The sequence below is a fragment of the Pantherophis guttatus genome, chromosome 6 (genome assembly GCF_059756535.1).
Source record: "Pantherophis guttatus breed Tessera chromosome 6, ASM5975653v1, whole genome shotgun sequence".
NCBI classification, from domain to species: Eukaryota; Metazoa; Chordata; class Lepidosauria; order Squamata; family Colubridae; genus Pantherophis; species Pantherophis guttatus.
Window position 1 is genome coordinate 97,451,292 of NC_142068.1, and position 24,023 is coordinate 97,475,314.

Sequence of the window (24,023 nt, forward strand, 5' to 3'; positions counted from 1 at the left end):
AGCTATTAAAAAAAGGTCTTATAAGTTATGTTAAAATAAGCAGCAGACCATATAAATATCTACAGGTGGACTTCAAATGCAGATATAAATATTGTGAAAAGGCGATGAATCTCTTACCAGGAGATTTCATTTTAATTTCCTTTCGGAACTTCGAACAAACACTGTTATAGTTAGTGCAGATGTAATGCAAGCACCAAGCTGCCAGCTGCTTAGCATTGTGGAACTGGAAAAGAAACAGAGGGGAGTCAAGGCAAGAGAACATCTCCAGGGGCTGAGCCATCTGGGGGGGCTCTTGGGAAGCAGTCAGTCAGGCTGGACATGTCACTGGAGCAGGGACTGGTCCTCAAACCATCCTGATAGCCCAGTGGGTGGTCCTAAGGGACACTTTCTGGGAAGACAGAGGTTACTCTCAGGGGAAGCAGGGAGATATTGGCAGTAGAAAACTGATAGGCCAAAAGGGGGGGGGTCACCGTGCAGAATTCTGGGAGTTGAAGTCCCCAAGTCTTAAAGCTGCCAAGTTTGGGGACCCCTGCCCTAGGAAAACATCCCCCAGCCACTTGTTATTTGGTCCTGAAACCTCCACTGCTCATAGTCATCCCAACCAGGCTGATCTCGAAGGCTGTTTCTTGTAGACCAGGCTCTCTTCTTTTTTCCCATCTCCCACTGTGGGAAAGCTGGAATCTGCTCTCATTCTGCCTGCTGATCTTCCTCTCCCTCAAAGACACATGTCATCTCCTTAAGGGCAGATTTAAAAAGGGGGGTTTTCAGGTGGTGAGAAGTTGTATTCTCAGCTTTTCAAGAGGAACAGCAGGATGAGAAGCACAAAAACTACTGGGGCCATCTCTTATACATCCCCAGCCCATTTGCGATTCTTATCCCAAACGTAATGTTGAAGAAAAAGGAATCTCCTTTTTCATCCATGGGGAAGAATACAGTAACTCTCCATCCACAAATGCTTCACCAAAAGAAAGTCCAGATAGTCCTCGACTTACCACTCATAAATCACTTTTTTGAATCTTGTTGTAAACGAATGGTTTTAAGTCGAGGACTACCTGTACACATTTTTTACAATGTTGCAAGCATGAAAAGCATTTTCAATAGAGTGACACCAACCTGGGCTATTTCCAAAACACACAACACTTCTCCATCTATGCATACACCGCTCATGGCTGTTCTGGTGAGTGCCTGTACCGTGTGTTGCTCTGTTGAGGAAGAGAAGCTGACATGAGCTGCACTTGTGAAATCACTCCTATAGGTCACAGGTGGCCCTCCTTCCCCTGCCTTTCCCCACCCAGCCTTTGCCGTGTCTGCTGCTGCTCTCTCACCCAGCCCTTTCTCTTTGAGGCTAGGGGAGTGGAGGGGTAGCTATTAGGATAGTTAATTCCAAGAACACTAACACAATAATTAACAAAGTCAGGCTGGAGTAATAAATGGGTCTTGGGCTCCTTCTTTCTGCAAGATTTGCTTAAACTCAATTGCTTAAGATGTTATTAGGCTCTCAAAGTAGAGATTTACAATGGAAACTTTAATATTCACACTCTTTCAATTAAGAATAATCAGGCTGCCTAAAGGGCATTATGAACTGCAGCCTGTTATTTGCTTTTTGGTCTCTTAAGCAGGCACACACGTTTCTGGGGGGTGGGGGCTCAATTAATTCAGCACAGAGAGATCGGATGGAGGGAACATGATGTTTCCCTCATTGGAAATGTAGATTGCATTTCAGAAAACAAAGCGGCCAAAAGCTGATCCCTCCCGGATGTCTGGCAGGGAGGAGGGAGGGTGAAAAGGCTGGAGAGGCTCACCTGCCAGTGCGGCCAAGTGGGGCAGGCAGAATCGGTTGGCCAGGGCAATTAATTCAAGGGGGTCCAAATCCTGGCTGCAGGACAGTTGCTTGGTGTACAGGTAATCCAGAACAGCTTGCATGGAAGTCTTAGTGATGTTGGGGAGAACAACCTGAAATGTTGGGGAAGGCATTTTTAAATGTTCAGAGCGAGAAATAATCCAGTCCAGGAGAAAGAAGGTTGTGCTATTTTTCACCTAGGTTGAAAGATGTCTAGAAAAAGAGGGTGGGGGGAAGGGAAGGAGTGGCAGAACCTGGGGACGGAGTTAAAAGAGGGATCAGCCTCCAAACTCTTGGTAGCCACAAGCGGACTTGCTCAAGGACTAAGACTTAGTTTGTTTGTGGCTACGTAGAGATTCTAGGCTAATCCTTCTTTTAATGCTGCCCCCAAATTCTGCCACTCCTTCCCCTACAGGAGGCTCCTTATTGCAAGGGAAGGGTCAGCCTACTCCCAAACTAAGAAAAGGGGAGGACAGAAGAGGACAAAACCTGTGGCTTTCCAGCCTCTGAAAACTGGGCTCAATCTTCATTCTGGGAGGGAAGGTGCAGATCGAGGCTCCCCATAAACTTGGAAATATACCGTATCCACCTTCAGAGCTAATTAAATCAGTATGTATGTACAGTGAGAGCATTTGCACCAAGACAAATTCCTTGTGTGTCCAATCATACTTGGCCAATAAAAAATTATATTCTATTCTATTATTCTTAAAAATATCTCATCTCAGACATGCAGCACATTGACTTAGGTCTATGGGAAACTACACAGGATTAAAATCTCCATTAAGATTGGACACCACCAAAATACAAGCACCCCTGACCGAATGCTATGATGCTCCCTCGTGAGTAACAGCTCTTCTTATGGAATTTGTACACACACACTCACACATACAAACATGTTCTGAAGCTTAAGGTTGGAGCTGTAGAAACAGTTCCCATTGTAAATTTGTGCTACAGCACACTTGCTATTTAGATGATTTACTAAGCCATTGCTCAAAGTCCTGATTCTCATTAATGAATCTCACTTTTGATGGAATGCATTATCACCAAAGGCAGCTTGTTCTACTACCAAATCTACAATTATTAGAATGAAAAATCTACCATCCCATCAGGAGGAGCCTTATATTAAATTAATACAGCCTTTTCGCTATCTTTCTTCTACATACAATTCTGCTTTCATGTGGTTGGAGTAAAATTGGTTCTTTGGCCTTGCAAAGTATCTTGGCAGCAATTCAGCCATATATTGCTTCATTGAGTCATCTTCGTCTTCTTCAAAAAATTTGCTTTATCAAGGCAATGCATTAATCAGGATTTCATCTTACAAGATGAAATCCAAGACATTAGCCTACATCTTACCCTCTCTGTGTTCTCTATGGTGAAATCATTTTCTAGAGACCATAGGAAAACCTACAGTTCTAAACTGGACATCCCAGATGTTGTACCATTTACAAATGTAAAATTTGTAAATTTTAATTTGTAAATGGCAAATTTGTAAATGGTAAATTTGCAAATGGCAAATGGAAAGCCATTTCCAAAACCAACTGTATATGTACAGGCTAGGTGAAACTTGGCTTAATGCCAGTAATTGTGAGAGGGATCATGGAGTCCTGGTGGACAATAATTTAAATATGAGCCAACAGTGTGCAGCAGCTGCCAAAAAAACCAGTGCAGTCCTAGGCTGCATTAACAGAAGGATAGAATCAGGTTCACATGAAGTTCTAGTACCACTTTACAAAGCCTTAGTAAGACCACACTTGGAATACTGCATCCAGTTCTGGTCACCACAATATAAAAAAGATGTTGAGAGACTCTGGAAAGAATGAAGAGAAGAGCAACAAAGATGACTTGGGGTTGGAGGTTAAAACATATGAAAAACAGTTGCAGGAATTAGGTATATCTAGTCTAATGAAAAGAAGGACTAGGGGTGACATAATAGCAGTGTTGCAATATTTGAGGGGCTCCTAAAAAGATGAAGGGAATCAATCTATTTTCCAAAACACCAGAAGGCAAGGCAAGAAACAATGGATGGAAATTAACCAAGGAGGGAAGCAATCTAGAACTAAGGAGAAATTTCCTAATGATGAGGGCAATCAACCAATGGAACAGCTTGCCTTCAGACGTTTTAGGTGCTCCATCACTGGAGGCTTTCAAAAAGAGACTAGACAATCATTTCTCTGAAATGGTATAAGGTCTCCTGCTCGAGCAGGGGGTTGGACTAGAAGACCTCCATGGTCCCTTCCAACTCTGTTATTCTATGTTTTATATCAGGGCTGTCAAACTCGCAGCTGCGGGCCGGATGTGTCATGTGCTGGCGATGGCCACACCCAGTTTAGCGAAGGAGAAAAAAGTTCCAATATGTCACATGATGCCACCATGACGACACAAATTTGATACCCCTGTTCTATATGATTGCTAAGAAAACGACACGGTTATGTCCATGCAGTAGACAGAGTTGACCTGAACTTCAAGGAGGCTGAGCTTCTATAGACAGAATAGATGAAGGTTGTCTATGAAAAGCTCTACACTAAAGCACCCAGTCTGGTGGGAGCTGATAGATACATTTCAAAATCTGAGATGCTCTCATGATGCCAAAATAAAATGGCTGTGCTAGAGGCAAACCTTGGCTGAAACAGTTCTCAGAGGAGAAGGAGAGAAGGAACTCTGGACATCTGCCTCAGATACCTGGTCATTCTATGCCAAATGCTCCCAGCTTTGCCTAAAGCACAGATAAGTCGTCTCATCAAAACACATCAGCTGAGCAACCTCTTTGGAAAATGGTGGCCTTCCTGCAGCTCTTCAACAGCAAAGGAAGCAATGCTTGAAAGCAAGTGATGGAACTTGAGGTTTCACGGAAGAAGAAAATCCACCACAGGAGGCAGCTGAACAACAAAACTCTCTTAGTAATTCGGTTTTGCTAAATGCTAAACTGCTATCCTTGATGGTTTGCATTCCTATGCCTTCTTCTCATTTTTGTGAGATTTGGCTGGCTCAGAGCTCAATTTGTGACTCAGTTCTAACTTATCTTCCTAATTCTCCCAACTTGATAGCTAAACTATGAGCAGCAAAACTCTGGCTTCCATCACTCACAATACATTTTATTAGAAAGCTGCAGCTTCAGGCAGGACAACAAAATCATTGTAAAGATGGGCAAGTCACCCATGAGTTCCCTTCAGCATGGAAGCCCCCTGCCAATATGTCATTTGTGCCTTGGAAAAGTGGAACCCTGGTCCCTTAGCTCCCTAAGTTCTCATCCACTGACCCTACAGCAATTTAAATAAAACCCTGGAGCTCTTGAGAAGTGCCCATAGAGGTGTCCAAGTGGCATAACTGAGCCCCCCCCCCCCCACTGCTGATTTCTGCAAACAGAAGCATAAGCTGATTGTGAACCAGAAGCATAAGCATGGCCGATTGTGAAAAAACAGAGCAGGGTCAGATCTTGGATGAGAGGTAATCACAAAGTCCCCAAAATGAACAATGAAAAGAGCCTTCCTTTGTTTGTCATGTGTGCACAGACGCACATACCATATATCTACACATTAGGGATCTGTGCCAAATGTCCCTGCAAGAAAGGGGACTAAGCTGGATAATGATGAAGAATATGTAGGCACAATGTGCACACAAGGTCAAGGACTCTTCATTTTGGGGCTCTGCGTTAGCAATTTTCTGCCCTTAATATAAACACCATGGAGCTAAAAATAATTCAGAGATGCTTTCTGGGATGCTGATTATTTTTCAGCCCTTCTCAGTATTACCTTTCCTAGGACAACTGCTTTCAATAATTCTCCAATGTTCTTTTCACTTTGAAAGTCATGTTCTCCAAAGAATCAGTGCTTATGCTGAGGAATAGAGGAGAACAGAATGAAGCAAGAGCAGAAGCTCCCTCAAAACACATCAATGCATCAGGTTTTCAAGATTACCCATCCTTACTGCCCATCTTCCCTCCTAAATTAAACCGAGAAGGACAGGTTAAAGTCCAACAAGAGAAAGTATTGACAAAGGTCAATTCAGTTCATCAAGACTGGACTTATTCTTCAACGTCCCGTAGCTCATTGCTTCTGTTCTGTTGAGACAACTAGATCTTCTCCTACAAAAGAACCATATGTCCTCATCACAACAAATGCTTCATGGCTGATTGTGGAAAAACAGAGCAGGCTCAGATCTTGGATGAGATCACAAAGCAATCACAAAGTCCCTGAGTTACGTGTGCTTTGAGGCCAAACTCTTCTTCTCCAGGGTTTCTCCTCTGGTGGAGATGACCTCCGCACAAAGTTCTTGCATTACCCATGCAACTTCTCAAAGAACATTCTACTAGAACCAAGTATCCATGACAACCGCTTTATAAGACATACAAAGCCAGGGAGAACATGTAAAGTTGCCACTAGAGGAGGGTAAAGACGGTAAAGAGATTTCCTGCCTCCCCCCCCCTTTTTTTTTCTTTCTTTTTTGCTGCCTGTTACAGAGACTGAGCACAAATGCCTGAGTTATTGCTGCAGAATTTCAGAACAATAAATAAATTAGAAGGAGCTCATTATATTTATGTGGAACTGCCTCAGTCTTTACATGCTACTCACATCTTGAACTAGACTCTGCTCCTTCCATTCCCATCATTCTCCCCGAACAAGGCAGTGAAAGACAATGGGCACCAAGAGCTTCATGTGGTATGAAAAAAATAAGGCTTTGCAATTAATATTTAAGATTACCAAGAAGAATGCACGTTATTAGTGGTTATAATTAGGAACCAGACTGTGTGTATGTATATATAAATCTATCTATCTATATATAATTTCTTGTTGTAGAGCACAGCTTACTGAATCAAAGTATGTATTTTTAATGAACCACCTGCTGGGGATGCCTCCAGAGAGGGAATTATGCTTACTGCTGTTTCAAAAGTAATGAGAATATATTTTTTTTAGTAGAACACAGCTTCCAGAATATTAAGTGTATAATGTGGGCCTGCCCCCCCTCTCTCTCCTCCTCCTCCTCCTCCTCCTCTCTCCCTCCCTCCCTCCCCCCTCTTTCCCCATGTGTTTGAGAGCTAGCATTGCTGGTCCGCATTATTTTCTCTTGATGGGCAGGAGAGTCCCCTTGACAATTAAGTGGAAAGTGAAGAAGGCAGTTAAAATATGAGGAATAATGAGAAGATCATTTCAGACGGCACTAAAAAATCATCAAAGCTGCTATCACTGTTCTTTGAGGTCATCAATACTGTATCACCAGAAATGAGCATGGTGGCTTCTTTCCTTCTGCTCCTCGTCTTTCAGTGCTCCACCACTCCAAAATTTCATGTCAAGGTAGGAATTGCAAATTGTTCTCTTGGATGGCCTGGTGACCCACTGACCTTTCTAGCATTTCACATTCGCTGTTCCCATTTTACATGGCGTTTTGAAGCCCTACTAATTAGGCAGAATTGAATGAAGAAGAGGTTCACCATGGTGTTTGGCTTTTTCACTCATGGGACTGAGATCTGATGGGGGATGGAGACCAGCTTTTCCACCTCCAACCTCCCCATCCCACCAACTCCCGACAGTCAGGAGACAGGTACCTTCTGAGAACCAGTGCAGAAGACAGGCGGGAGAAGAGGAGTCCCCAAAGAGACATGGCCAAGGGATTCCCACGCCCTTCGAGTCCTTGCAACCCAAGGCAAGTTCCTTCTCCAGAGCAAAGCTTTGAGGGTACAGGCCAAAGGGGACAAATACCTCGCTGTTTGAGCTTTCCACAAAGGATCCTCCAAACATTGCAGACATCCATTCACAGCTACAGATTAGAAGTGGTTTATGAGCATTTATCTTTCCATCTTCCAACACAAATGTCACATCTGTTAAGGAATCAAAGGAACACAATAACAACCTGTGACTGCTGGTGCTTACAGCCAAATGTGAGAATCAGAAAGAACATGGAAGACAGCACACATGACCTGCTGTTTCCCACAATTTCTGCAAAGAAGGTCCTTCATTGAGGACACCCGGAAGGGCAAACATTAATGTTTAAATGAGCAACAGAGCAATTAAACTCTAAGCCTCCGTCACAGGAACCACACCAGGGGTTCCTGCTTGCTGAGGTTATCAGGAGTTTCATTGGCAAAAATTAAAATAGGTCAAATTTATCAGTTTCATATGACATGTAAATGCCACAACATATTAGTAGTAGTATTGCTAATAATAATATTTATATTCTGGTCTTGAGGTGGCTTAGATGGGGATCTCCCTTTGTTCCTGTCTGCAACCACAACCCTGTGAAGTAGGTTGAGTGGAGGGTGGCTGGTCCAAAATCACCCAGGGGACCTTCATGGACTTGAACCTTGTCTCCCCAGTCACAGTCCAAATTCCCCAACTGCGGGTTCTAATATTATTAGAGCTTCTTAACCTTAGTTGCAAAATTCCATATAGCCACTAGATGGCAGATGTACCTTGTATTTTCCATATGCTTTGGCTGCCACCTAGTGGAACTTTAATAATCCAGCTCTTCTGTAGCCCAAAATACCTGTCATTTAATTATCTTCCAATCTACACTCATATACTGTACTCCACTCAAACAGCTCCAAGTCACAGAATTAGTTGAAGAGAAAGACAGTTGAGCAGCTGTGTCACAGTAGAGAGACTCAGACCTAGCCCAGAACAGCTGGGAAGTTCTCCTGTCTGAAGAACTACTGCCCGAGACCCTCTTGAGTCAGATGAACCATAATTGTACTTAATAAAATGTCATTTCCCATGTACTGAAAGCTAAGGACTAGAGAGTTACACTGGTGTACAAACAGCCCATGTAAATGGTTGGAGGAGAACGCTTGCAACCCCACCACCCCCAAAAAAAGCTTGAATTGTAATTCTGGTGGTGGAAGAATAAAAGAGAGAGGAGAAGCAAAACTGGATGAAGATGACGCAAGAGAAGAAGGAACTGGACAGAAAAGAAAGGGAACCCCATTCAGTTATCACCAAAGGAGTTAAAATTCACCAGGACCCCAAGTACACCCCCCCCACCCAAGATGCCTTGGGGAGTTGACTGTCAAAGGCACCCACACCTCCTGGGCCAATAGAACCAGCAAGGAAGGAAAGCAGGAAGAGGCCTCCTATTTCTGCCCATCTCCCTGGGAAGTCTGACTTTTTCCCAGTGCTTGAACTGGGTCAGGCTGTCTTACAAGCAGACAGGAAGACCCACACTTGGATCTCTCTTTCAACAGCATCTGCATCTTTCCCCCAATTCTGGCTTCAAAGATGATTGGGCGGAAGAGCAGATTTGCCCTTTTGTGTAAAGATGTATTATGTTAGCATCAAGGAATACAGAATTACCTGTCGTAGGGCACATTTTTTGGCTGTGGGCACAAAGCTTCCCTTCCTGGACCCTTCAGAATGTCCCAATTGGATCTTGGTTTGCACACAACCATCCCAGGTGTTCTTATTAGCATTGGAACAAATGCAAGGTAGAGGGATATTTCCGTGCAGACTCACCAGAAAATGTCTCCTTACAGAGGCATTCTTTTATTCTGTTAGCCTTCCGGACATGGAAAGCCTTTGTAATTTCCTGGTTCATGAAGGCTTCCTTGTTGGTAATGTTTTCTACCATCATCCGCAAGTCAAACACTTCCAGGATCTCAGCAATCTGAGCTACCCGGGTGAGGTCCCTTTCATTTTCATCCAGCTGCCCGGTGTATAAAAACTGCAGGACGGTTTTAAAAGGTCCCGGTTGGATGGAGGCCTCCATCTTGACAACTGTCACTCCACAGACCCTCTTTGAAACAGGATTAATCTGCATCTCTTGATGTAGGCTAATGAAACCTTTGCCCCAGAGCGTTGGACCCTGTTTTGGGCAGGTGGCTTCTCCTGCTTCAGGCTCTACCTGGAGGCCCTCAGTCGAAGCAGAAGACGGTGCAGCTGCCCCTTCCGCTCCCTGGCCAACTGCTTCAAGGCTACAGGTTCTGGTCAGGAGAATACTACCTTCACTACAAAAGCTTTCAGTCGAGTCTGGCATTTCTTCACATTCCATTGAGAAAAGGTCATAAAACTTGGATGAAGAGGTAGCTAAGTAGAACTTGTGAGCAAAAATCTGAGTCTGTTCCTGAAGTATAAAGAGCACGTCTGCACACAAGGGATTGTCCAGTAAGTATCCCACATCATTAATCTTGAGGATGGGACACTCTGGGATCTTTATAAGAGGGGGAGGAGCCTTTGGAGGTAGAAATGGAGCTTGGAGCAAAGGCTTCTGGACTTTCTTCAAATGTGATTTCCAGAATTGCAAATGTCTCCTGGAAATCAGGGCTGCTCGGATTGCATTATCAAACACATCCTTGATGCCAAACTGATCAAAGACGCTGGTTTCATAATAGGGTATTCCAAGCTCTTTAGCAACTTCCCTGCCTCTTTCTGGTGGCAGGATGTCTCCCCTCTTGATAGGCCTGCAAACAAAATGAAAAAAAAGGTCAGACTCTGGTCAGACTCACTGAAAAGCACTAGTGGACTCCACCTATCAAGAGATACATTCCTGGGATCCTTTGGCCTTCATGCTTTCCCCTTCTGGATGCACCATGAAGACCACATGTGTTGTTGATGCCCAAAGTCCTCAAACATCTGAGAAGACTTCTTGCTTCTCTGAGAGACCCCTTCTCCAGCTATGGAATTGTTAATTCACTTGGTATTCGTTTTTTTTTTTATCTTTATGTATTGTATTATAAATTGGAACAAAGAAATTGGACACATAAGGCCATTTCAAATGCTTCCTTAGGAGCCAAGATGTTGCCCTTTCTGCAAAGGTCCAGCATTGCCTTGCCACGGGAGAACAAAGTTTGATCTGCATTCAACTCTACCTTGCCAACGGCCTCCTGGCTCGATTGACAGCTTCCAGATCAGCATAGCGAAGATCCAGTTGGCAGCCCACCAAAATCACAGGGGTGCGAGGACAAAAGTGCTTGATCTCTTGACACCACATTGTCTTCACATGATTCAGAGAGTTAGGATTAGCAATGGAGAAGCACAACACCACAACGTCAGATCTGCAAAACAAAACAGTATTTGTTTTAAATAAACTTTATATCTCAATCGCTTTGTTCAAAAATGGGTGGAACGAAGGTATAATCAAGACTTGGTTTATTTAGAAGTACACCAGGATCGTGATGCTGAAGTGCATAAACATTGTCACAATTCTATGTTCCTCCACAACAACCAAAGACCTCTCTTAACCAACTCCCAAGTGGCATATCAGGGTAAAATGGGGCAGAATAAGAGCTCAAGGCTGCAGCAAGTAGTTCAGCTCCCCCTTCACCTGAGGTGGGTCAAAGACTAATTTGCAAGGAGAAGTTGGGCCAACCACTTAATACCTGCAAGGATCAAACAGGTCCTGAGATAAACCAAGGGGAATCTGTGAATAATGATTCTAGACAATTTCTGGAGGAAAATCCAGCACACCAAGGATCTCTTTAAGGTTGAGGGTCACAGGGGGGAAAAATAATAAATCTTACTCCCCCTTCCAACCCAAATTGTGACTCAGGCAATTAAGTTGTATTCCCCCAGCCGGAAGCTGCAACCAATCGTGTCTCTCCCTTCAGGTGTCTTTATGGAGACAAGTATTTACAAAGCAGCATTTTCCTTCTTTGGAAAGGAAGTCCCTCCCTTCCTAAACTGAGAAAATGGAATTGGGAAAAAGAATGTGATTTGGTCCTCCTCTCAATGCACAAGTTGACAACCAATGGCTTGGCTTTGTTTTGAAATGTTTGCTGGTGGTCCTCAAAATCCACCACACATGAATGTCCTCATTGTCCCCTGAAATCTAAGCCCAGGAGCATCATATCTGACTTTGGATGGGTCATCAGCCACTCCCTATTAGGATGACATTCTTGCTAGTCACCACCTACAGAAAAAGTGGGATGCTGTGTTTTCTGCATGGTTCCAAGCTGAAATGGCTGGATGGATCTTTTTGGCAATGGCATTTGTGGCTTTTGGCTAGCACTGCCCTTCCAGAGGAGGCACAGAGGGGTATGAGAGGGAGAGGGAGATTGGCAGGAGCTAAAGAGAGGACAGGACGAAGCTTTCTTGGAAGAAAAGTAGTGAGTTGGCCAGTGGACAATGGTGCCCTGAGCTTAATGGTGGTGCCTGCAGGGAGACAAGGTGCTGGAAAGATAAAGGAGGGGGATGCTTTTTATAAGTGCACCTCTCCCAAGATTGACAGGTGCTTTGCTGATTTGTAACATGAAGTCGCTTTGAGTCAATTCTTCTGACACTAAAATAATCCAGATTTCAATAAGATGAGAGTTGAAGAGTTCAGCAGTTCTACTCAAGTAATTATCCCCAAAGATCTCGTGCAGAGACGTCACAGGGAGACAGAAATAAGTCCTCTCCCAACCGCTTTGTTTCAGCAAATGCTGGGACGCTCCTGACTCTGTCCTCATATCTCAGCCCAACTGCTTAGTGACAACGTGTTTCGTTGTGTATCAGAAGGCGCCTCCAGGAGGAGAAGCAAGGATTCAAATAACCCTGCCAAATCAATAAGCGCTGAATTTTAAGCATGCAGATATTTGGCAAAGGGGCAATGCCCCTGCCATTTATTCTGCAACCTTTAGAAAAGGCATTTAAATGTTGTTTAAATATTTAACTGTATTTGTTAACCAAGGCTGGGAAGGCTGTTAAACCCGGCTGTTAAATGGCTTATTCCCCAGAAGGTACTATGAAGTCAGCAAGAGAAAGCCAGTGGTGAACATTCCTGAGCCTGTCTGTTCCACCAAAATCCTTCGTGTCTTTTATGACCTCTGCTACTCTTCCTGCTCCCCAAGAGACACAAAGTGATCAGCTGGAAGCAGCTGGAGGCCACATCTCCTTGCATCAAGAAGCCCCCTCCCTTTGTGTTCTGCCGTGCTTGTTGGGTTCTCAAGGACTGTGGCATCACTCCAGATAATTCCTTGCAGAGGCATCTCATTTTGGGGCTTCTCCCAAAACAACTCTTGGAAATAGGAAGCCAGAAATGTGTTACTGATGAGGGAGGTGATGCACACTCTGAACTCAATGGATTTCAGTTGCTTCTGAAAGGAAACCCACAAATGTTCCCAATTTCCCCTCCTACTTGATTCTCAACCTGTTGCTGTACAGATGTGTCAGACTTCAACTCCCAACTGGCACAGCAATCAGCCCTATTGCTTGGGAATTATGGGAGCTGAAGTCCAACGGCACTGTGTTGTGGAAGCCTGTTTAACCTTGTGTAGATTATAGCACCATCTAGAACAATGTAATCAATATTAAACCAAAAGTATTAATGTCAGTGAAGTTTCAGCAGCCGGAACATCTACTTTGGCACAAAGGCCTACGAGGCCGATCTGATCAGCCTTTGTGCTTCATCCTCTTCTGTGGCATATAACAAATCACTTTTGAGACCTGTGTAAAAAGAATTTCTGGATCTCAATTTCTGTTGCCAGGATTGATGTTAATGTATTAACATGCATGCAATTATGACATAAATGTGTTTCAAACTCATACACAAAGTCTGTTCTTTTTAGCAACTTTTAAATTAAAAAGGAACCAAAACAGAGAGAAAGTCTGAAGGGATTTCAATGAGTCTCAAATGGTTTGCAGGAATTTTAAGCTAGCGTTGACTTCCGGTCCTAAAAAGACTGCATCATCTAATGCATTTAGGATGATCAAATATTTTCCACTTGTACCAACATGGAATTTAGTTAATAACCCAGCTGGATCTTCCTCATTAGTCTGATCCCACTTTTCTAAAAGTTTCACCCTCTGCAGTCTTGAAAAATTTTGAAGATTGCAGTCTTCAAAACTCTCCCAATTCAGTAGTAACTCTTCTCTATGATCAGCAAATAAAAATAGTAAATGTAGTCATTAATATAATTATGTAATAGTTAATTTAATTATCCATTTAATAGGCTGTTTCTTCTTCACATTGTTTGTGGATGATCTATGAAATATAGAGTATTTTGTTCAGATTCATTACTCCAAATGTTAACCCATTAAAGATGTAATTATTCTCCTATTAGCTTGCTTGCTACAAAAGGGGCATCTAACTTAGACTGACCTTCCATAAGCAAAGCGTCGGTCTTTGTGGTGGTCTCCAAACGTGTCCCAGAGCCTGAGAGAAACACTCACTTCATCAACTACATCACGGGACCGTTCAAGAACCTGGAACAGAAAGAGACGTCTGTAAGATAAAGGTTTGTGGTGACAGAACTCCGGGGAGTGGGGGGTGGAAATGGGAGGTGATTCCCAAAAATTTGAGGCCAGCAAAGTTATAGTCAGGGATGGTAGAAGATGCCAACTTCTGGTTGGAGACCATCAGATATTCAATTCAGATAACCCACCAAATTTTGATTGGACAGGAGCCCAAAGCAAGAAATCATTGTGATCAGCTGCCAAAACCCAGCAAGTATGATTTGAAGTAACTATTGTGCTAATTATAGTCTGGTATAACACCTGAATGCTTGCCCAGGTCCGGGTTAGCGAAGGGGGAAAAAGTCCTGATACGTCATGTGACACTGCCGTGATGACACCCCTGCTCTAGAGGTTACTGTGCTATGCAGAAGAATTTATAAAGCTTAGAGGAAGCAGCCATGCAGAATTAAATCTTGGCTTTCGGATGCAATCTAAATTTTGGTGAGCAGCAGTCATGGTTTAATCTGGGGCTAAACTGACAGATTTCATGTATTTGTATATAACACAATTTCTTAACAAAAGATTTAAGCCTAGACAATCTAACTAAGCCTCCGATGAAATCAGTGCAACAAATGGTTAGTGAAGTGAACAATAATTATGCAACATTTTAATATATCCAGGTGGGACACAAAAGAAAAATGCATCATTAAAGCCTGGCATGAAGGTAATATGTGGTTGCAAAGTGTAGGATGGACGGCAGGCAGATTTAAGACTTAGAATGGAGTTTATGAAGACCAATAGTTATGAAAATCAGCTGTGGTAGAATAGTTATGAAAATCAGCTGTGGTAGAATTGCTGCACTATAACAGCTGCACAGAAAATGCAACCCTATACATTTTTAGATCACACAAGTCTTTACAAAACTTTTTTTGCAACAATTTGGGGGGAATTTCTTTGGACAGTTAACTGCAAAGGTGGGCAGTTAAAAAGATGGAAATGGGAGGATACGTTGGCCAGAAGATCTGAATCTTCAATAGTGCAGGTATGCAAGGATACGATGCACCTTCCACCAGGTAGCAATGACATAAGCATGCAAAGGTAGAAGGTAAGTACTTGAAGTATTTCCACATATATTCTCTAAGTACAGAAGAGCCTTCCTCTGGGCTGCTCTAATCTACCGTACTCCCTTCTCTGGAATTCCTTCCATTCAGCCCACTTTCTTCATCATCCTTTTTAGATGGGGGCTCAGAATTAAACACGTTTCTAAAGCCATACCTACCTCTTGGCAGACCCGATACTGATCAATTGCCCAGACTGTTGGGACGTGGGTTGACAGCAGCTGGTATTGGTTCAGGGTGGTGTTGCAGGCTCTTGCACAGATCAGGCGAGTTTTGCCTACCGCGTTATCCCCGACAACCACGCATTTGATGGTTTCAACATTTGGTCTTTCGTAGTCCATGTCAATATCCATCTATTGGGGGCTGCAAGAAGACCAGACCTCTGGTTACCACCTCAGACAAGCTTCTCACTTGGCTAGCTGCCTCTTTGACTTTTTGAAACCAGGATGGTGACTTATAAACCTCATAAACCAGTTCATAAACCAGGCAGGCCCATCCCTTCATTCAGTTTCCTATAAACACAAGCTTGCTTAGAGAAGAGAAAACAGGCTCGAGTACAGGTTACTGGCCGGACAGCAGAAGTCTCAGCCTGCAAGCTGCTTGACGCTTGAAGTTTCAATCATGTTTATACCAGTCCTCAGGAATATGCCTCCAAGGCAAAATCAAAAGGCGAAGTTAAAAAGTTACAAAACAAAACAGCTGCATATTACCAGAGAAAACAAATCAAGAGTCTTCATTAGCACAAGATTCTGAATAAGCCCCAAACTGGTGATTCAAAAAATAATCCAACATGCCTCTGAGTGATATAGAGCCCCCTTCCCACCAAGAGCTTTTCCTGGCCCAAGTCAAGCATTTTAGCTACAAGGCTGCAATGCTCTGAACTTGGGTCAATGAAAATTACGGTAATACGCAAATATAAAATCAGGAAGGTTCACCTCTAGTCTTTTGAAAGAGCAGAAAGAAACCAACGAAGATTCACCTCTATTTAAGATCAGGGGAAAATCCAATCGATTGTATTATGCAATACACTAATGTTAAAATTTTCTTAGACAGAAATACTTTTGGAAATATTTGATGGGTGTCTGAACAAATAACTTACAATTTATTTTCCTACACAGACAATCAATTTCAAAATTAAGTAACAGGTATAATTGCAGAGTTGATAAATTTCTGTTTTATTGGTGGTGTATAATCATATTTTTTCACTTATCAGAGATATGGAAAAAGCATTCCTCAAGTAGCTTTAAGCACTATTTTGCTCTTAGTATTTGCTGTGTCTCATCAAATATATTTTCTAAGGTACATATGAATGTTCTAAAAATCAATGGACTGTAATTTAAATTACATCTTACCTTTATTTGCCATGACTTTTGAGATACTGAACAGTTAAACATTACTGAACCAGTCAAGAAGAATGAAATGAAATTAAGGGTTTTGATCTATAATTAATTTTAGTCTCTGTTGGAGCAATATCTTTGCCTTAGCCTGACTCCACAGAAAAGTCGATGGGGAAACGCTGCTGAACATGATTTCCAGTGACTCTTTTGTGGAAGACTTAATCTTCTGCAATGTTCTCCAAACTGATGGGGTGCTAGACTATAGGTCTAAAATTCCTATTTCTGAAAGTTGTATCCCAAACATTTGGGAAACATCAAGTCATGGAAGGCTAATTTTTTACAAAACTCACACAAATATCAGGGAATGTTTAAGAGCCAAAGTACACTCCACAGCAGAAGAAAATAACCCTACAAGTCACATGGGCAGGACTGGGACTAACGTTATCTAGTAAGCTTATATTTGGGACATGCCATTTCAATCTGCAGATAGAGTTGTTGGGCTGCACTCCACCACACTTGAGAAATAATTAAGGCAGGTGAAAGGGTGGCTTATGACTCTTCATATGACAATGTTGTTATCAGTGAAGAAGGAGTTTGAACAAGGCAGTTGCAAAGCAAATTCACAATAGAGAACAATGATAACCAGATGGGAGTGGTGATTCAACCACACCAAATGCAAGATAACCCAGACTTTGCAGAGCACGAGAACAGCTGTTGACTGAGTTGACCGTCTGCCAAGAGAGCCTGGATGAGATCCAAGGTCAAGCATGTCAGAAAAAGATACAGTGTGTTGAACCTCTCTTTCCTTGAGAATGCATACAGACTCGCTGGCAGCTGCCAAGGAGAAATGTTTTCAAGAGACGTTTCAACAGGAGTATGGTGATTTTATTGACACAACTGTTGGAGTTTACATAAAGCTTAAACACCTTGTCATGTGGTAGGGGGTTTTTTGGTTGTTGTTTTTTAAGATCCAGACATAATCACATTTTGCAATTATATAGGAAAGCAACAACCCAGGACATTGCTGGAGAAAATTAATGGTATTTCCTGACTGACTTGCCACCAAGAGTTTTAAGAAAGCACAAAGAATTTATTCAAGTCCTATGTCGTGGCCAATCAACACAGGATAAATGTCAGGGAATTGTGCAGCCGGTGACCAAAAGAAGTCAGAAATGCTGACACACACTTGTCAGCATGTTTTATGTTTATATTTAGAGTAAATAAACAGCATCAACAGGTAAATCAACACTGCAGGAACATCATGAGGTAAATCACAGAGCAGACAGAGGTAAAAAAAGGCGGGAAACATGGAAACTCCCCCTTTATACCCACAGCAACCAATCACAGCTTAGATTGCCTCATGCAGGAGTTAGCTCTCAACAACCAATCAGCTATAACTGTATGTTCTGACTCATTACACACTTCACTATTTCAGCTATTCAGTTAAATATCTTAACTATAAATATTTCCTTTCTCTGGCAGGTCACATATCTAACAATAGGTCGTCCCTCAGTTGGGTGATTTCTGAGGCTCATCGACAATTCTCCTAGCAGACAATTGCTTCATATTAAAAGTTCGACCATGAAAATCTGACGAAGTTAGCTTCTACTTGCTTCAGTGGAAGAGTAATTCCACAGCACTTCTGAGCCTTAAGTTTCAGTCTAGTTCCATGCTAATATAGGCACAATCTTACCTGCATAAGAACACAACCCAGAGGAGAAATTCTGTGAAATTGTCCGACTTAGCCTTGTAAAGGTGTGCATGGGTATTCTACGCACATTTTGCTGGGAGTTGACTTGAAAAGCTTCTAGCAAGCTCTGCCCCAGAGATCACAATGGGAAACACCCACTTTGGAGGACTTTGCCCAAACAGTTTCAGAAGGTTTAACCCACAGAGCTTCTGGCTTGAGCTCTTAAAAGGGGGAACTCCCTACACAGTTATGTGTCTGGCTAGGGATCCACCTGCAACTCTTTGTTATCAGAGATTTGTTCACAAACACACCTTCCTTCCAGCATTGTTTCCTCGGGGAGCTAAGAGGCTGATGAAACTGGCCCTTATGATAAACTCCGTCCTTCGATGGTTTGGCTTCCCCTGGAAACTGGCATAAAGAAATTGCATGATCCAGACATGTCTGTCAACTCTCATAAACAAGGGACTATACGTGTCACAATGGCAACACCACAAAACTAAGCTTATTTTATATTGTACACCTATTGTTGAAGGGGACTGGTATTATCACACCTTCTTGGCTTTCATTTTCTCTTATTTTCACAGCTCAGGAACAAGGGGTGGGCACGCATGTTGGTGTTTTTTTTTTCAAGAGAGTGAAACTTGCATACATTCAGTATTACTGAGAGTCAGCGAGACCAGGAGGGGATGTGAAGAGAGTTACAAGTGCTCCTGTCCTGCCCCAAACCCTAGATATCCTCACAAAGGAAAAAAAAAACCATCTCTTTTGACAGAGGGTAGTTATCTTTTGAGCTCCTAATAGTTGGGAAATGATAACACTTTTGCAGTTACGTTTCCTTCTCCTGCAATATTTGGTCGCCTTAATTTCAAATGCACAGTAAATTGCCTTTAAAATTACATAAACTTTCTGGCTGATGTCAGCCAATGAAAAACACAAAATATGACTTGAAAATAAGAAGACACTGAGGTTGTCGATCAGAAAGGTCAGCAGTTCGGTGGTTCGAATCCCTAGTACAGGTCTCCTGTGTGAGCAGGAGGTTGGACTAGATGACCTCCAAGGTCCCTTCCAACTCTGTTACTGATAACAAAAAAAAAGCACCTCTGTTTGGATGGCTCTTATTATTAACTGGAGCATATTATGAAAGTATAACACTTTTAACTCCTCACCTTTCCTTAGAAAACTGATATAGCATTCAGTGATGTAGAGGAAAAGGAGCTCATGATTAATAGCCATATGCCCAAGCAGAATCTGCATTCACACCCACAGAATGTATATTTATCTCTGGATTTTCTATTTTGAATTCTCAAAGGAGCTGACTTTCTGATTAAAACTCTAACAAGGAGCCAGACATCCAATGCAGAAACAGGCAACATACTCTCTGGTGTGCCTGGTTAATATCATCTCCCTCCCTCTCTCTCTCTCTTTTCTTGGACATTACTTCCTTTTATTGCATTCTTTATACCTGCACAGTTCATGCAGGGTTTCACCGGAGAGAGAAAAAGCAATGATAAAGCAGCCTGGTCTTCTGAAAGAAAGTCACCACAAAGAGGAGGAATAAGGCTGAACCGATGGATGAGTTAATTCAATCAACAGCCTAATCCTCCTTTCTTCTTTGTCACAAAGCCACATAATCTGACCAGGGAATGGAAAGCAGGGCCACCCAGGTGGAGTAGGGAGGGAATATTTAAGAGGAGGGTCTTCTTCCCATAAGACTTTAACTCCCATCCTTAAGAGACACCTGGATACCAGGCAGCATTTAGAGGCCTCCAACTACAGATGGTCCTTGATTTACAACCATTTGTTTAATGACTGAAATTACAATGTCACTGAAAAAGTGACTAACAACTGGTCCTTGCACTTATGACGGTCGCAATATCCTACAGTCAAATAATCAAAATTTGGGCGCTTGGCAGCCAGCCTGTATTCACAATGGCTGCAGCATCCTGGGGTCACATGATCACCATTTGGGACTTTCCCATCCCATCCAGCTTCTGACAATCAAAGTTGATTTTTTATGGCTTGAAACGAGTAACCTTATCAGTTCTTGCAAAGATACACAATCTTTTGGTCTGGTGAATTTTTTGAAACCTCAGCCTTAATTACCATGTGATTCACTTAAAAATTGCAGTGTGTCTCTTTAACAACATGGCAAAAAAAGGTTGTAATATTTGGTGTGATTCATTTAACAACTGCCTTACTTAGCAACAGAAATTGTGGTCATAACTCGAGTCTTGCTGTACAGAATGACAACTGGCAAAGGGAGGCAAATGGGGTTAATCATTATGCATTTGCGCTGTGCAATCACAGCATCAGTTGTGAAAACAGGCAGTCTGGATGCAGCCCAAATGCATAAAATATTTCAGGATTCCCCTCCTGCAGAAAGCATTCCAGAAAGTAAATAAATAAATGACATTGGGAAGAATAACTACATTCAAAGGCTGAGCTTTTAAAAAATTCACCAGGCCGAAAGATTGTGTGTCTTTGCCAGAACTGATAAGGTTACTCGTTTCAAGCAATAAAAAAAAAAAAAAACTTCAGAAAAGTAGCAGGTTGGATGGCAGATTGAAGGAGAATGATGGGAAATCATATGGATGCCTATTTGGGTCCCTTACAGTTGCGTCTCTGTGTTTCTGAACAAGCAATGCATAGATAAATAAATAAAACTCCCACAGTGATCTCAAAGTAATAGACGTGATACAACAAGGTGCTGAACCTACCTCACCCAAGACTGATATTAGTAAGGGAAGGAGACATTGCTATTAAAGATGTTGCTAGTAAAGTAAAGCCACAGTCTTCCCTGGGACCCAGAGAGCATCATATCCAGACCTTCACTCCTTTCTAAGGGAGGTGAGCATTCCTTCCCACATTCAAGCTTCACCTAATGGGTACACAGAGAGGAGGGTCCCCTGATGGTATGGTCGGTTTCAACTGGTCCATCCTTTGCCGCTTTCCCAACCTGGGAGAGCCTCCTTCCAGTCTTTCACACATGGGACTCTGGCCTGCCAATTACTCTAAAGAGGGCAGCTGCCAAGTTGCTAAGAGCCCAGCGAAGCAAAACTATCAAGTAACAAGAACCTCAAAAGACCTGCTCCGATTGCCTGCCAGCCACAATGGTCTTAATTCAAAGGCAGAAAGGTCTAAACCCAAACATCTGAAAGAATCTCTTCTCCATTATCATCTGTGGTGGAGACCAGTGGGAAGAGTCCTGCATAGGCCCCCATCTATCAGGGAAAGTTGCCCGGAAATAGAACTTCAGGGCCATGGCTGCAGTCATCTTCTTGGAAGTATGGTCACAGGGCAAAGTTTGAGCCAAGAGAAAAGCATGACTTGGAGGGTGGAATGTGCTTTCTTTGAACTGTTCACATTTTAAGGAACCAGTTCCAGGATTGCTATCTTGTCAAGCACAGCTTCTTTCAGTTGTTGGATGTTCACCATCTTTGATGGTATCAAGCCAGCATGTTCTTTGCTTGCCCCTTCTTGTTCCACTAATCTTTCTTGCATCACTGACTTCTCCAATGAACTTGCATGCATGCCGTGGCCAGAGTAAATCAGAGGTAGTCTTGTGATTTTGGCTTCTAGTGATGTTTTTCTGGTTATATACATTTACTATATAAATATATTTCTTAACCTGCTCTATTCTGTATAAATAAATCTCATATTTCATTATACTTGCCTCTACTAAGTCTATAAGTAATCCACTTATAAGTGGCAAGTTTAATCAGGTCCTCAATCCATTTATCTTTGAAGTACTGCAGTATTAGACTTTTACATTGCCTATTCGTCAGATTCCAAGTACTTGGTATGTATTATTTTCCTCTGAAAATGTTTTGTCGCACAGTTATATTTATATAACCCATACCTTCTATAGCAAGAGCATCAATGGATCTCAAATCACCACTTAGACACAAAAAATAATATTTATAATTTATTGAAGTCTGTTAATGTTTATATAGAAAAAGTTGTCAAAACCAGCATTGGATTAAGGATAATGCTTCTTTAAAATACATTTTTTTACAATGTCCTACACTTACCAAGTTTTGGGAGAAAGTGTTTGATTTTATAAATGATGATTTTAACTTCAGTGAAAATAGTAAGTAATGAATATCAAAAAAGTAAACATTGGATTCCTGAACAATATCAGTGGTGTTCATAATGGGAATTTTGTGCTCACTTCCTTCTGGAGAACAAGAGATATTCTTGCAGCTCTCACACATTTTCCTTTTGGTATCTGTTAATCCTGCACAATGGCAGCTTTTTCCTTACTTCGCTTTGAGAAAAACTGCTCAGAACAGCTGATGTTGCCAAACAGAGAGAGGTCCTTGCCTTGCACATCCTTGGCCTGGAAATCTCGCTCCATTTGTAAAATTCACAAAACCCCACCAGGCTCATTTCAAGGGAGGCTTTCACTGGAGCCCTTAGAGACCATCTAAGTCATCACTGCAAGGGTCAGTTCTACATGAAAGCCTTCTAAGAAAGTCTGCAGAAAATTTTCACACTCCTCGGTTGAGTCCAGCCGAGGGGGTCTGAAATGTGGGGAAACATTTCAAGTACCCCTTCTGCAGTTTCTTTTCAGTTCTTGAAAAGTGCTGCCAAAAAGCCTTCCGAAAAAGTCTTGCAACAGTTGGTGCCTGGTATATTGAGGTTGTTTGGAGCTACAGTAACCGTTCTTACAAAGACATGTTCCTTCTCATCTGCTGGTCAGGCAAGGTCTTTTCAGTGATGGCACCTTAACCTACGCGTACGTAGTCCCTGTTCAGTAAAGATTGTTACCAATACTTAAAAGTGCATGAAATTATCAGGCCAGGGAGAGTAACACAACATTAGTGAAAAACTAATATCTCTAAAATCCTAAGCAACATCCACAGACCGAACACAATTGCATAAAACAGTATTTTTAAAGGGTTAGAACTCACAAGATTATGAGAGTTTACAAAATTACAAGATTATCAAGTGGGATATTCAAAGATAGGATTTTTGTTCATTTAGCTTTTTAGCATTTTTGTGGGTGTTCAACATACTACCAACCCATTTCTTTGGTTGAATATTGAAACTGTGAAACTAGTAACTATTGTCACTATGCTTTTGTCCTTTTTCCTCAATTTTAATCAGATGGAATTTGAATCTCTATTTTGAGATCATCTGAGGAAAAGCAGCCAAAAGAACTTATAAATAAATAAATGCTGCCCCCATTCCAATATTTGGGTGAACCATATTTCCTTGGGGTGACATAAATCTGGGTTAGAAACATACTCCCATCCACGTCCCATGATTTGGGATCTGATGAGGCCACTGTATTGCGTAGGGCAAAAATATTTGAACCCTTTATGGGTTAAGATAACAGCGCATTACTTTTTAAAGTGTGTTTTGCTTATTTTGAAAAAAACCTGGCTCAGTTTTGAAAAGCTAAGCGGTCAAAAACTCCAACCCCCGAATCAGAAAGCAGAGGGGAAATTGTTGGCTTTGTCCCCTCTGGGATATTTGGGGTGGCCACAAGACATAGATGCAGGGACAGCAATGCTTATGGCTAGTGAGAGAGTGAGAGGGTGACCTTCACACCCTCAAAGCAACTTCGTTTACTCCCTCCCCCCATGCAACCTGCCCATGGACTATTGCAAAGTTTGAAAAATTGGCCCCAAAGATGCCATGAAGAAGGAAATGCCCTAGAAAAACTGTGTTTTAGGATCTCTTTATCAGCCCCACAAACAGCCTCTCTTCCTCATTGTCTGAGTGTGTATTTGATCCCTGCTGTAAATAGTTCCTCTCCCATATGAACGGGCTCCACAGTCCAATGTAAACATTCTTAAAACAGCTCAATCTGCCATGGAGGTCAATGGCCACTGGCTTAGACAAATACTCTGGCGTCCAGGGATATGCTACAGATATGAAAGCACACACAACTCCTAAGAGGTCTTGCCTTAAATTGTAAGATCTCCTCAGAGCTCAGATCCACTCCTTGGGATGTCA

The 24,023-nt window shown here is 42.2% G+C and overlaps 1 protein-coding gene across 3 annotated transcripts in view; it reads right to left on the minus strand.

Annotated features, from left to right (window-relative positions):
• Positions 1-24,023, minus strand: part of RHOBTB1 (Rho related BTB domain containing 1) — a 29,632-nt gene that overhangs the window by 3,368 nt on the left and 2,241 nt on the right. For 2 of the 3 annotated variants that reach the window (XM_034435319.3, XM_087871938.1), the window contains exons 2-9: positions 15,194-15,395; positions 13,841-13,944; positions 10,632-10,817; positions 9,280-10,223; positions 7,534-7,652; positions 1,803-1,953; positions 1,114-1,202; positions 118-223 (exon numbers count right to left, since the gene is read on the minus strand). In XM_034435319.3, coding sequence (XP_034291210.2) covers positions 118-223; positions 1,114-1,202; positions 1,803-1,953; positions 7,534-7,652; positions 9,280-10,223; positions 10,632-10,817; positions 13,841-13,944; positions 15,194-15,385 — 1,891 coding nt within the window. In that variant the 5' untranslated portion in view covers positions 15,386-15,395. Of the gene's footprint in view, positions 1-117; positions 224-1,113; positions 1,203-1,802; positions 1,954-7,533; positions 7,653-9,279; positions 10,224-10,631; positions 10,818-13,840; positions 13,945-15,193; positions 15,396-18,062; positions 18,470-24,023 lie in introns of those variants that run through there. The other variant, XM_034435320.3, reaches the window with a different exon arrangement.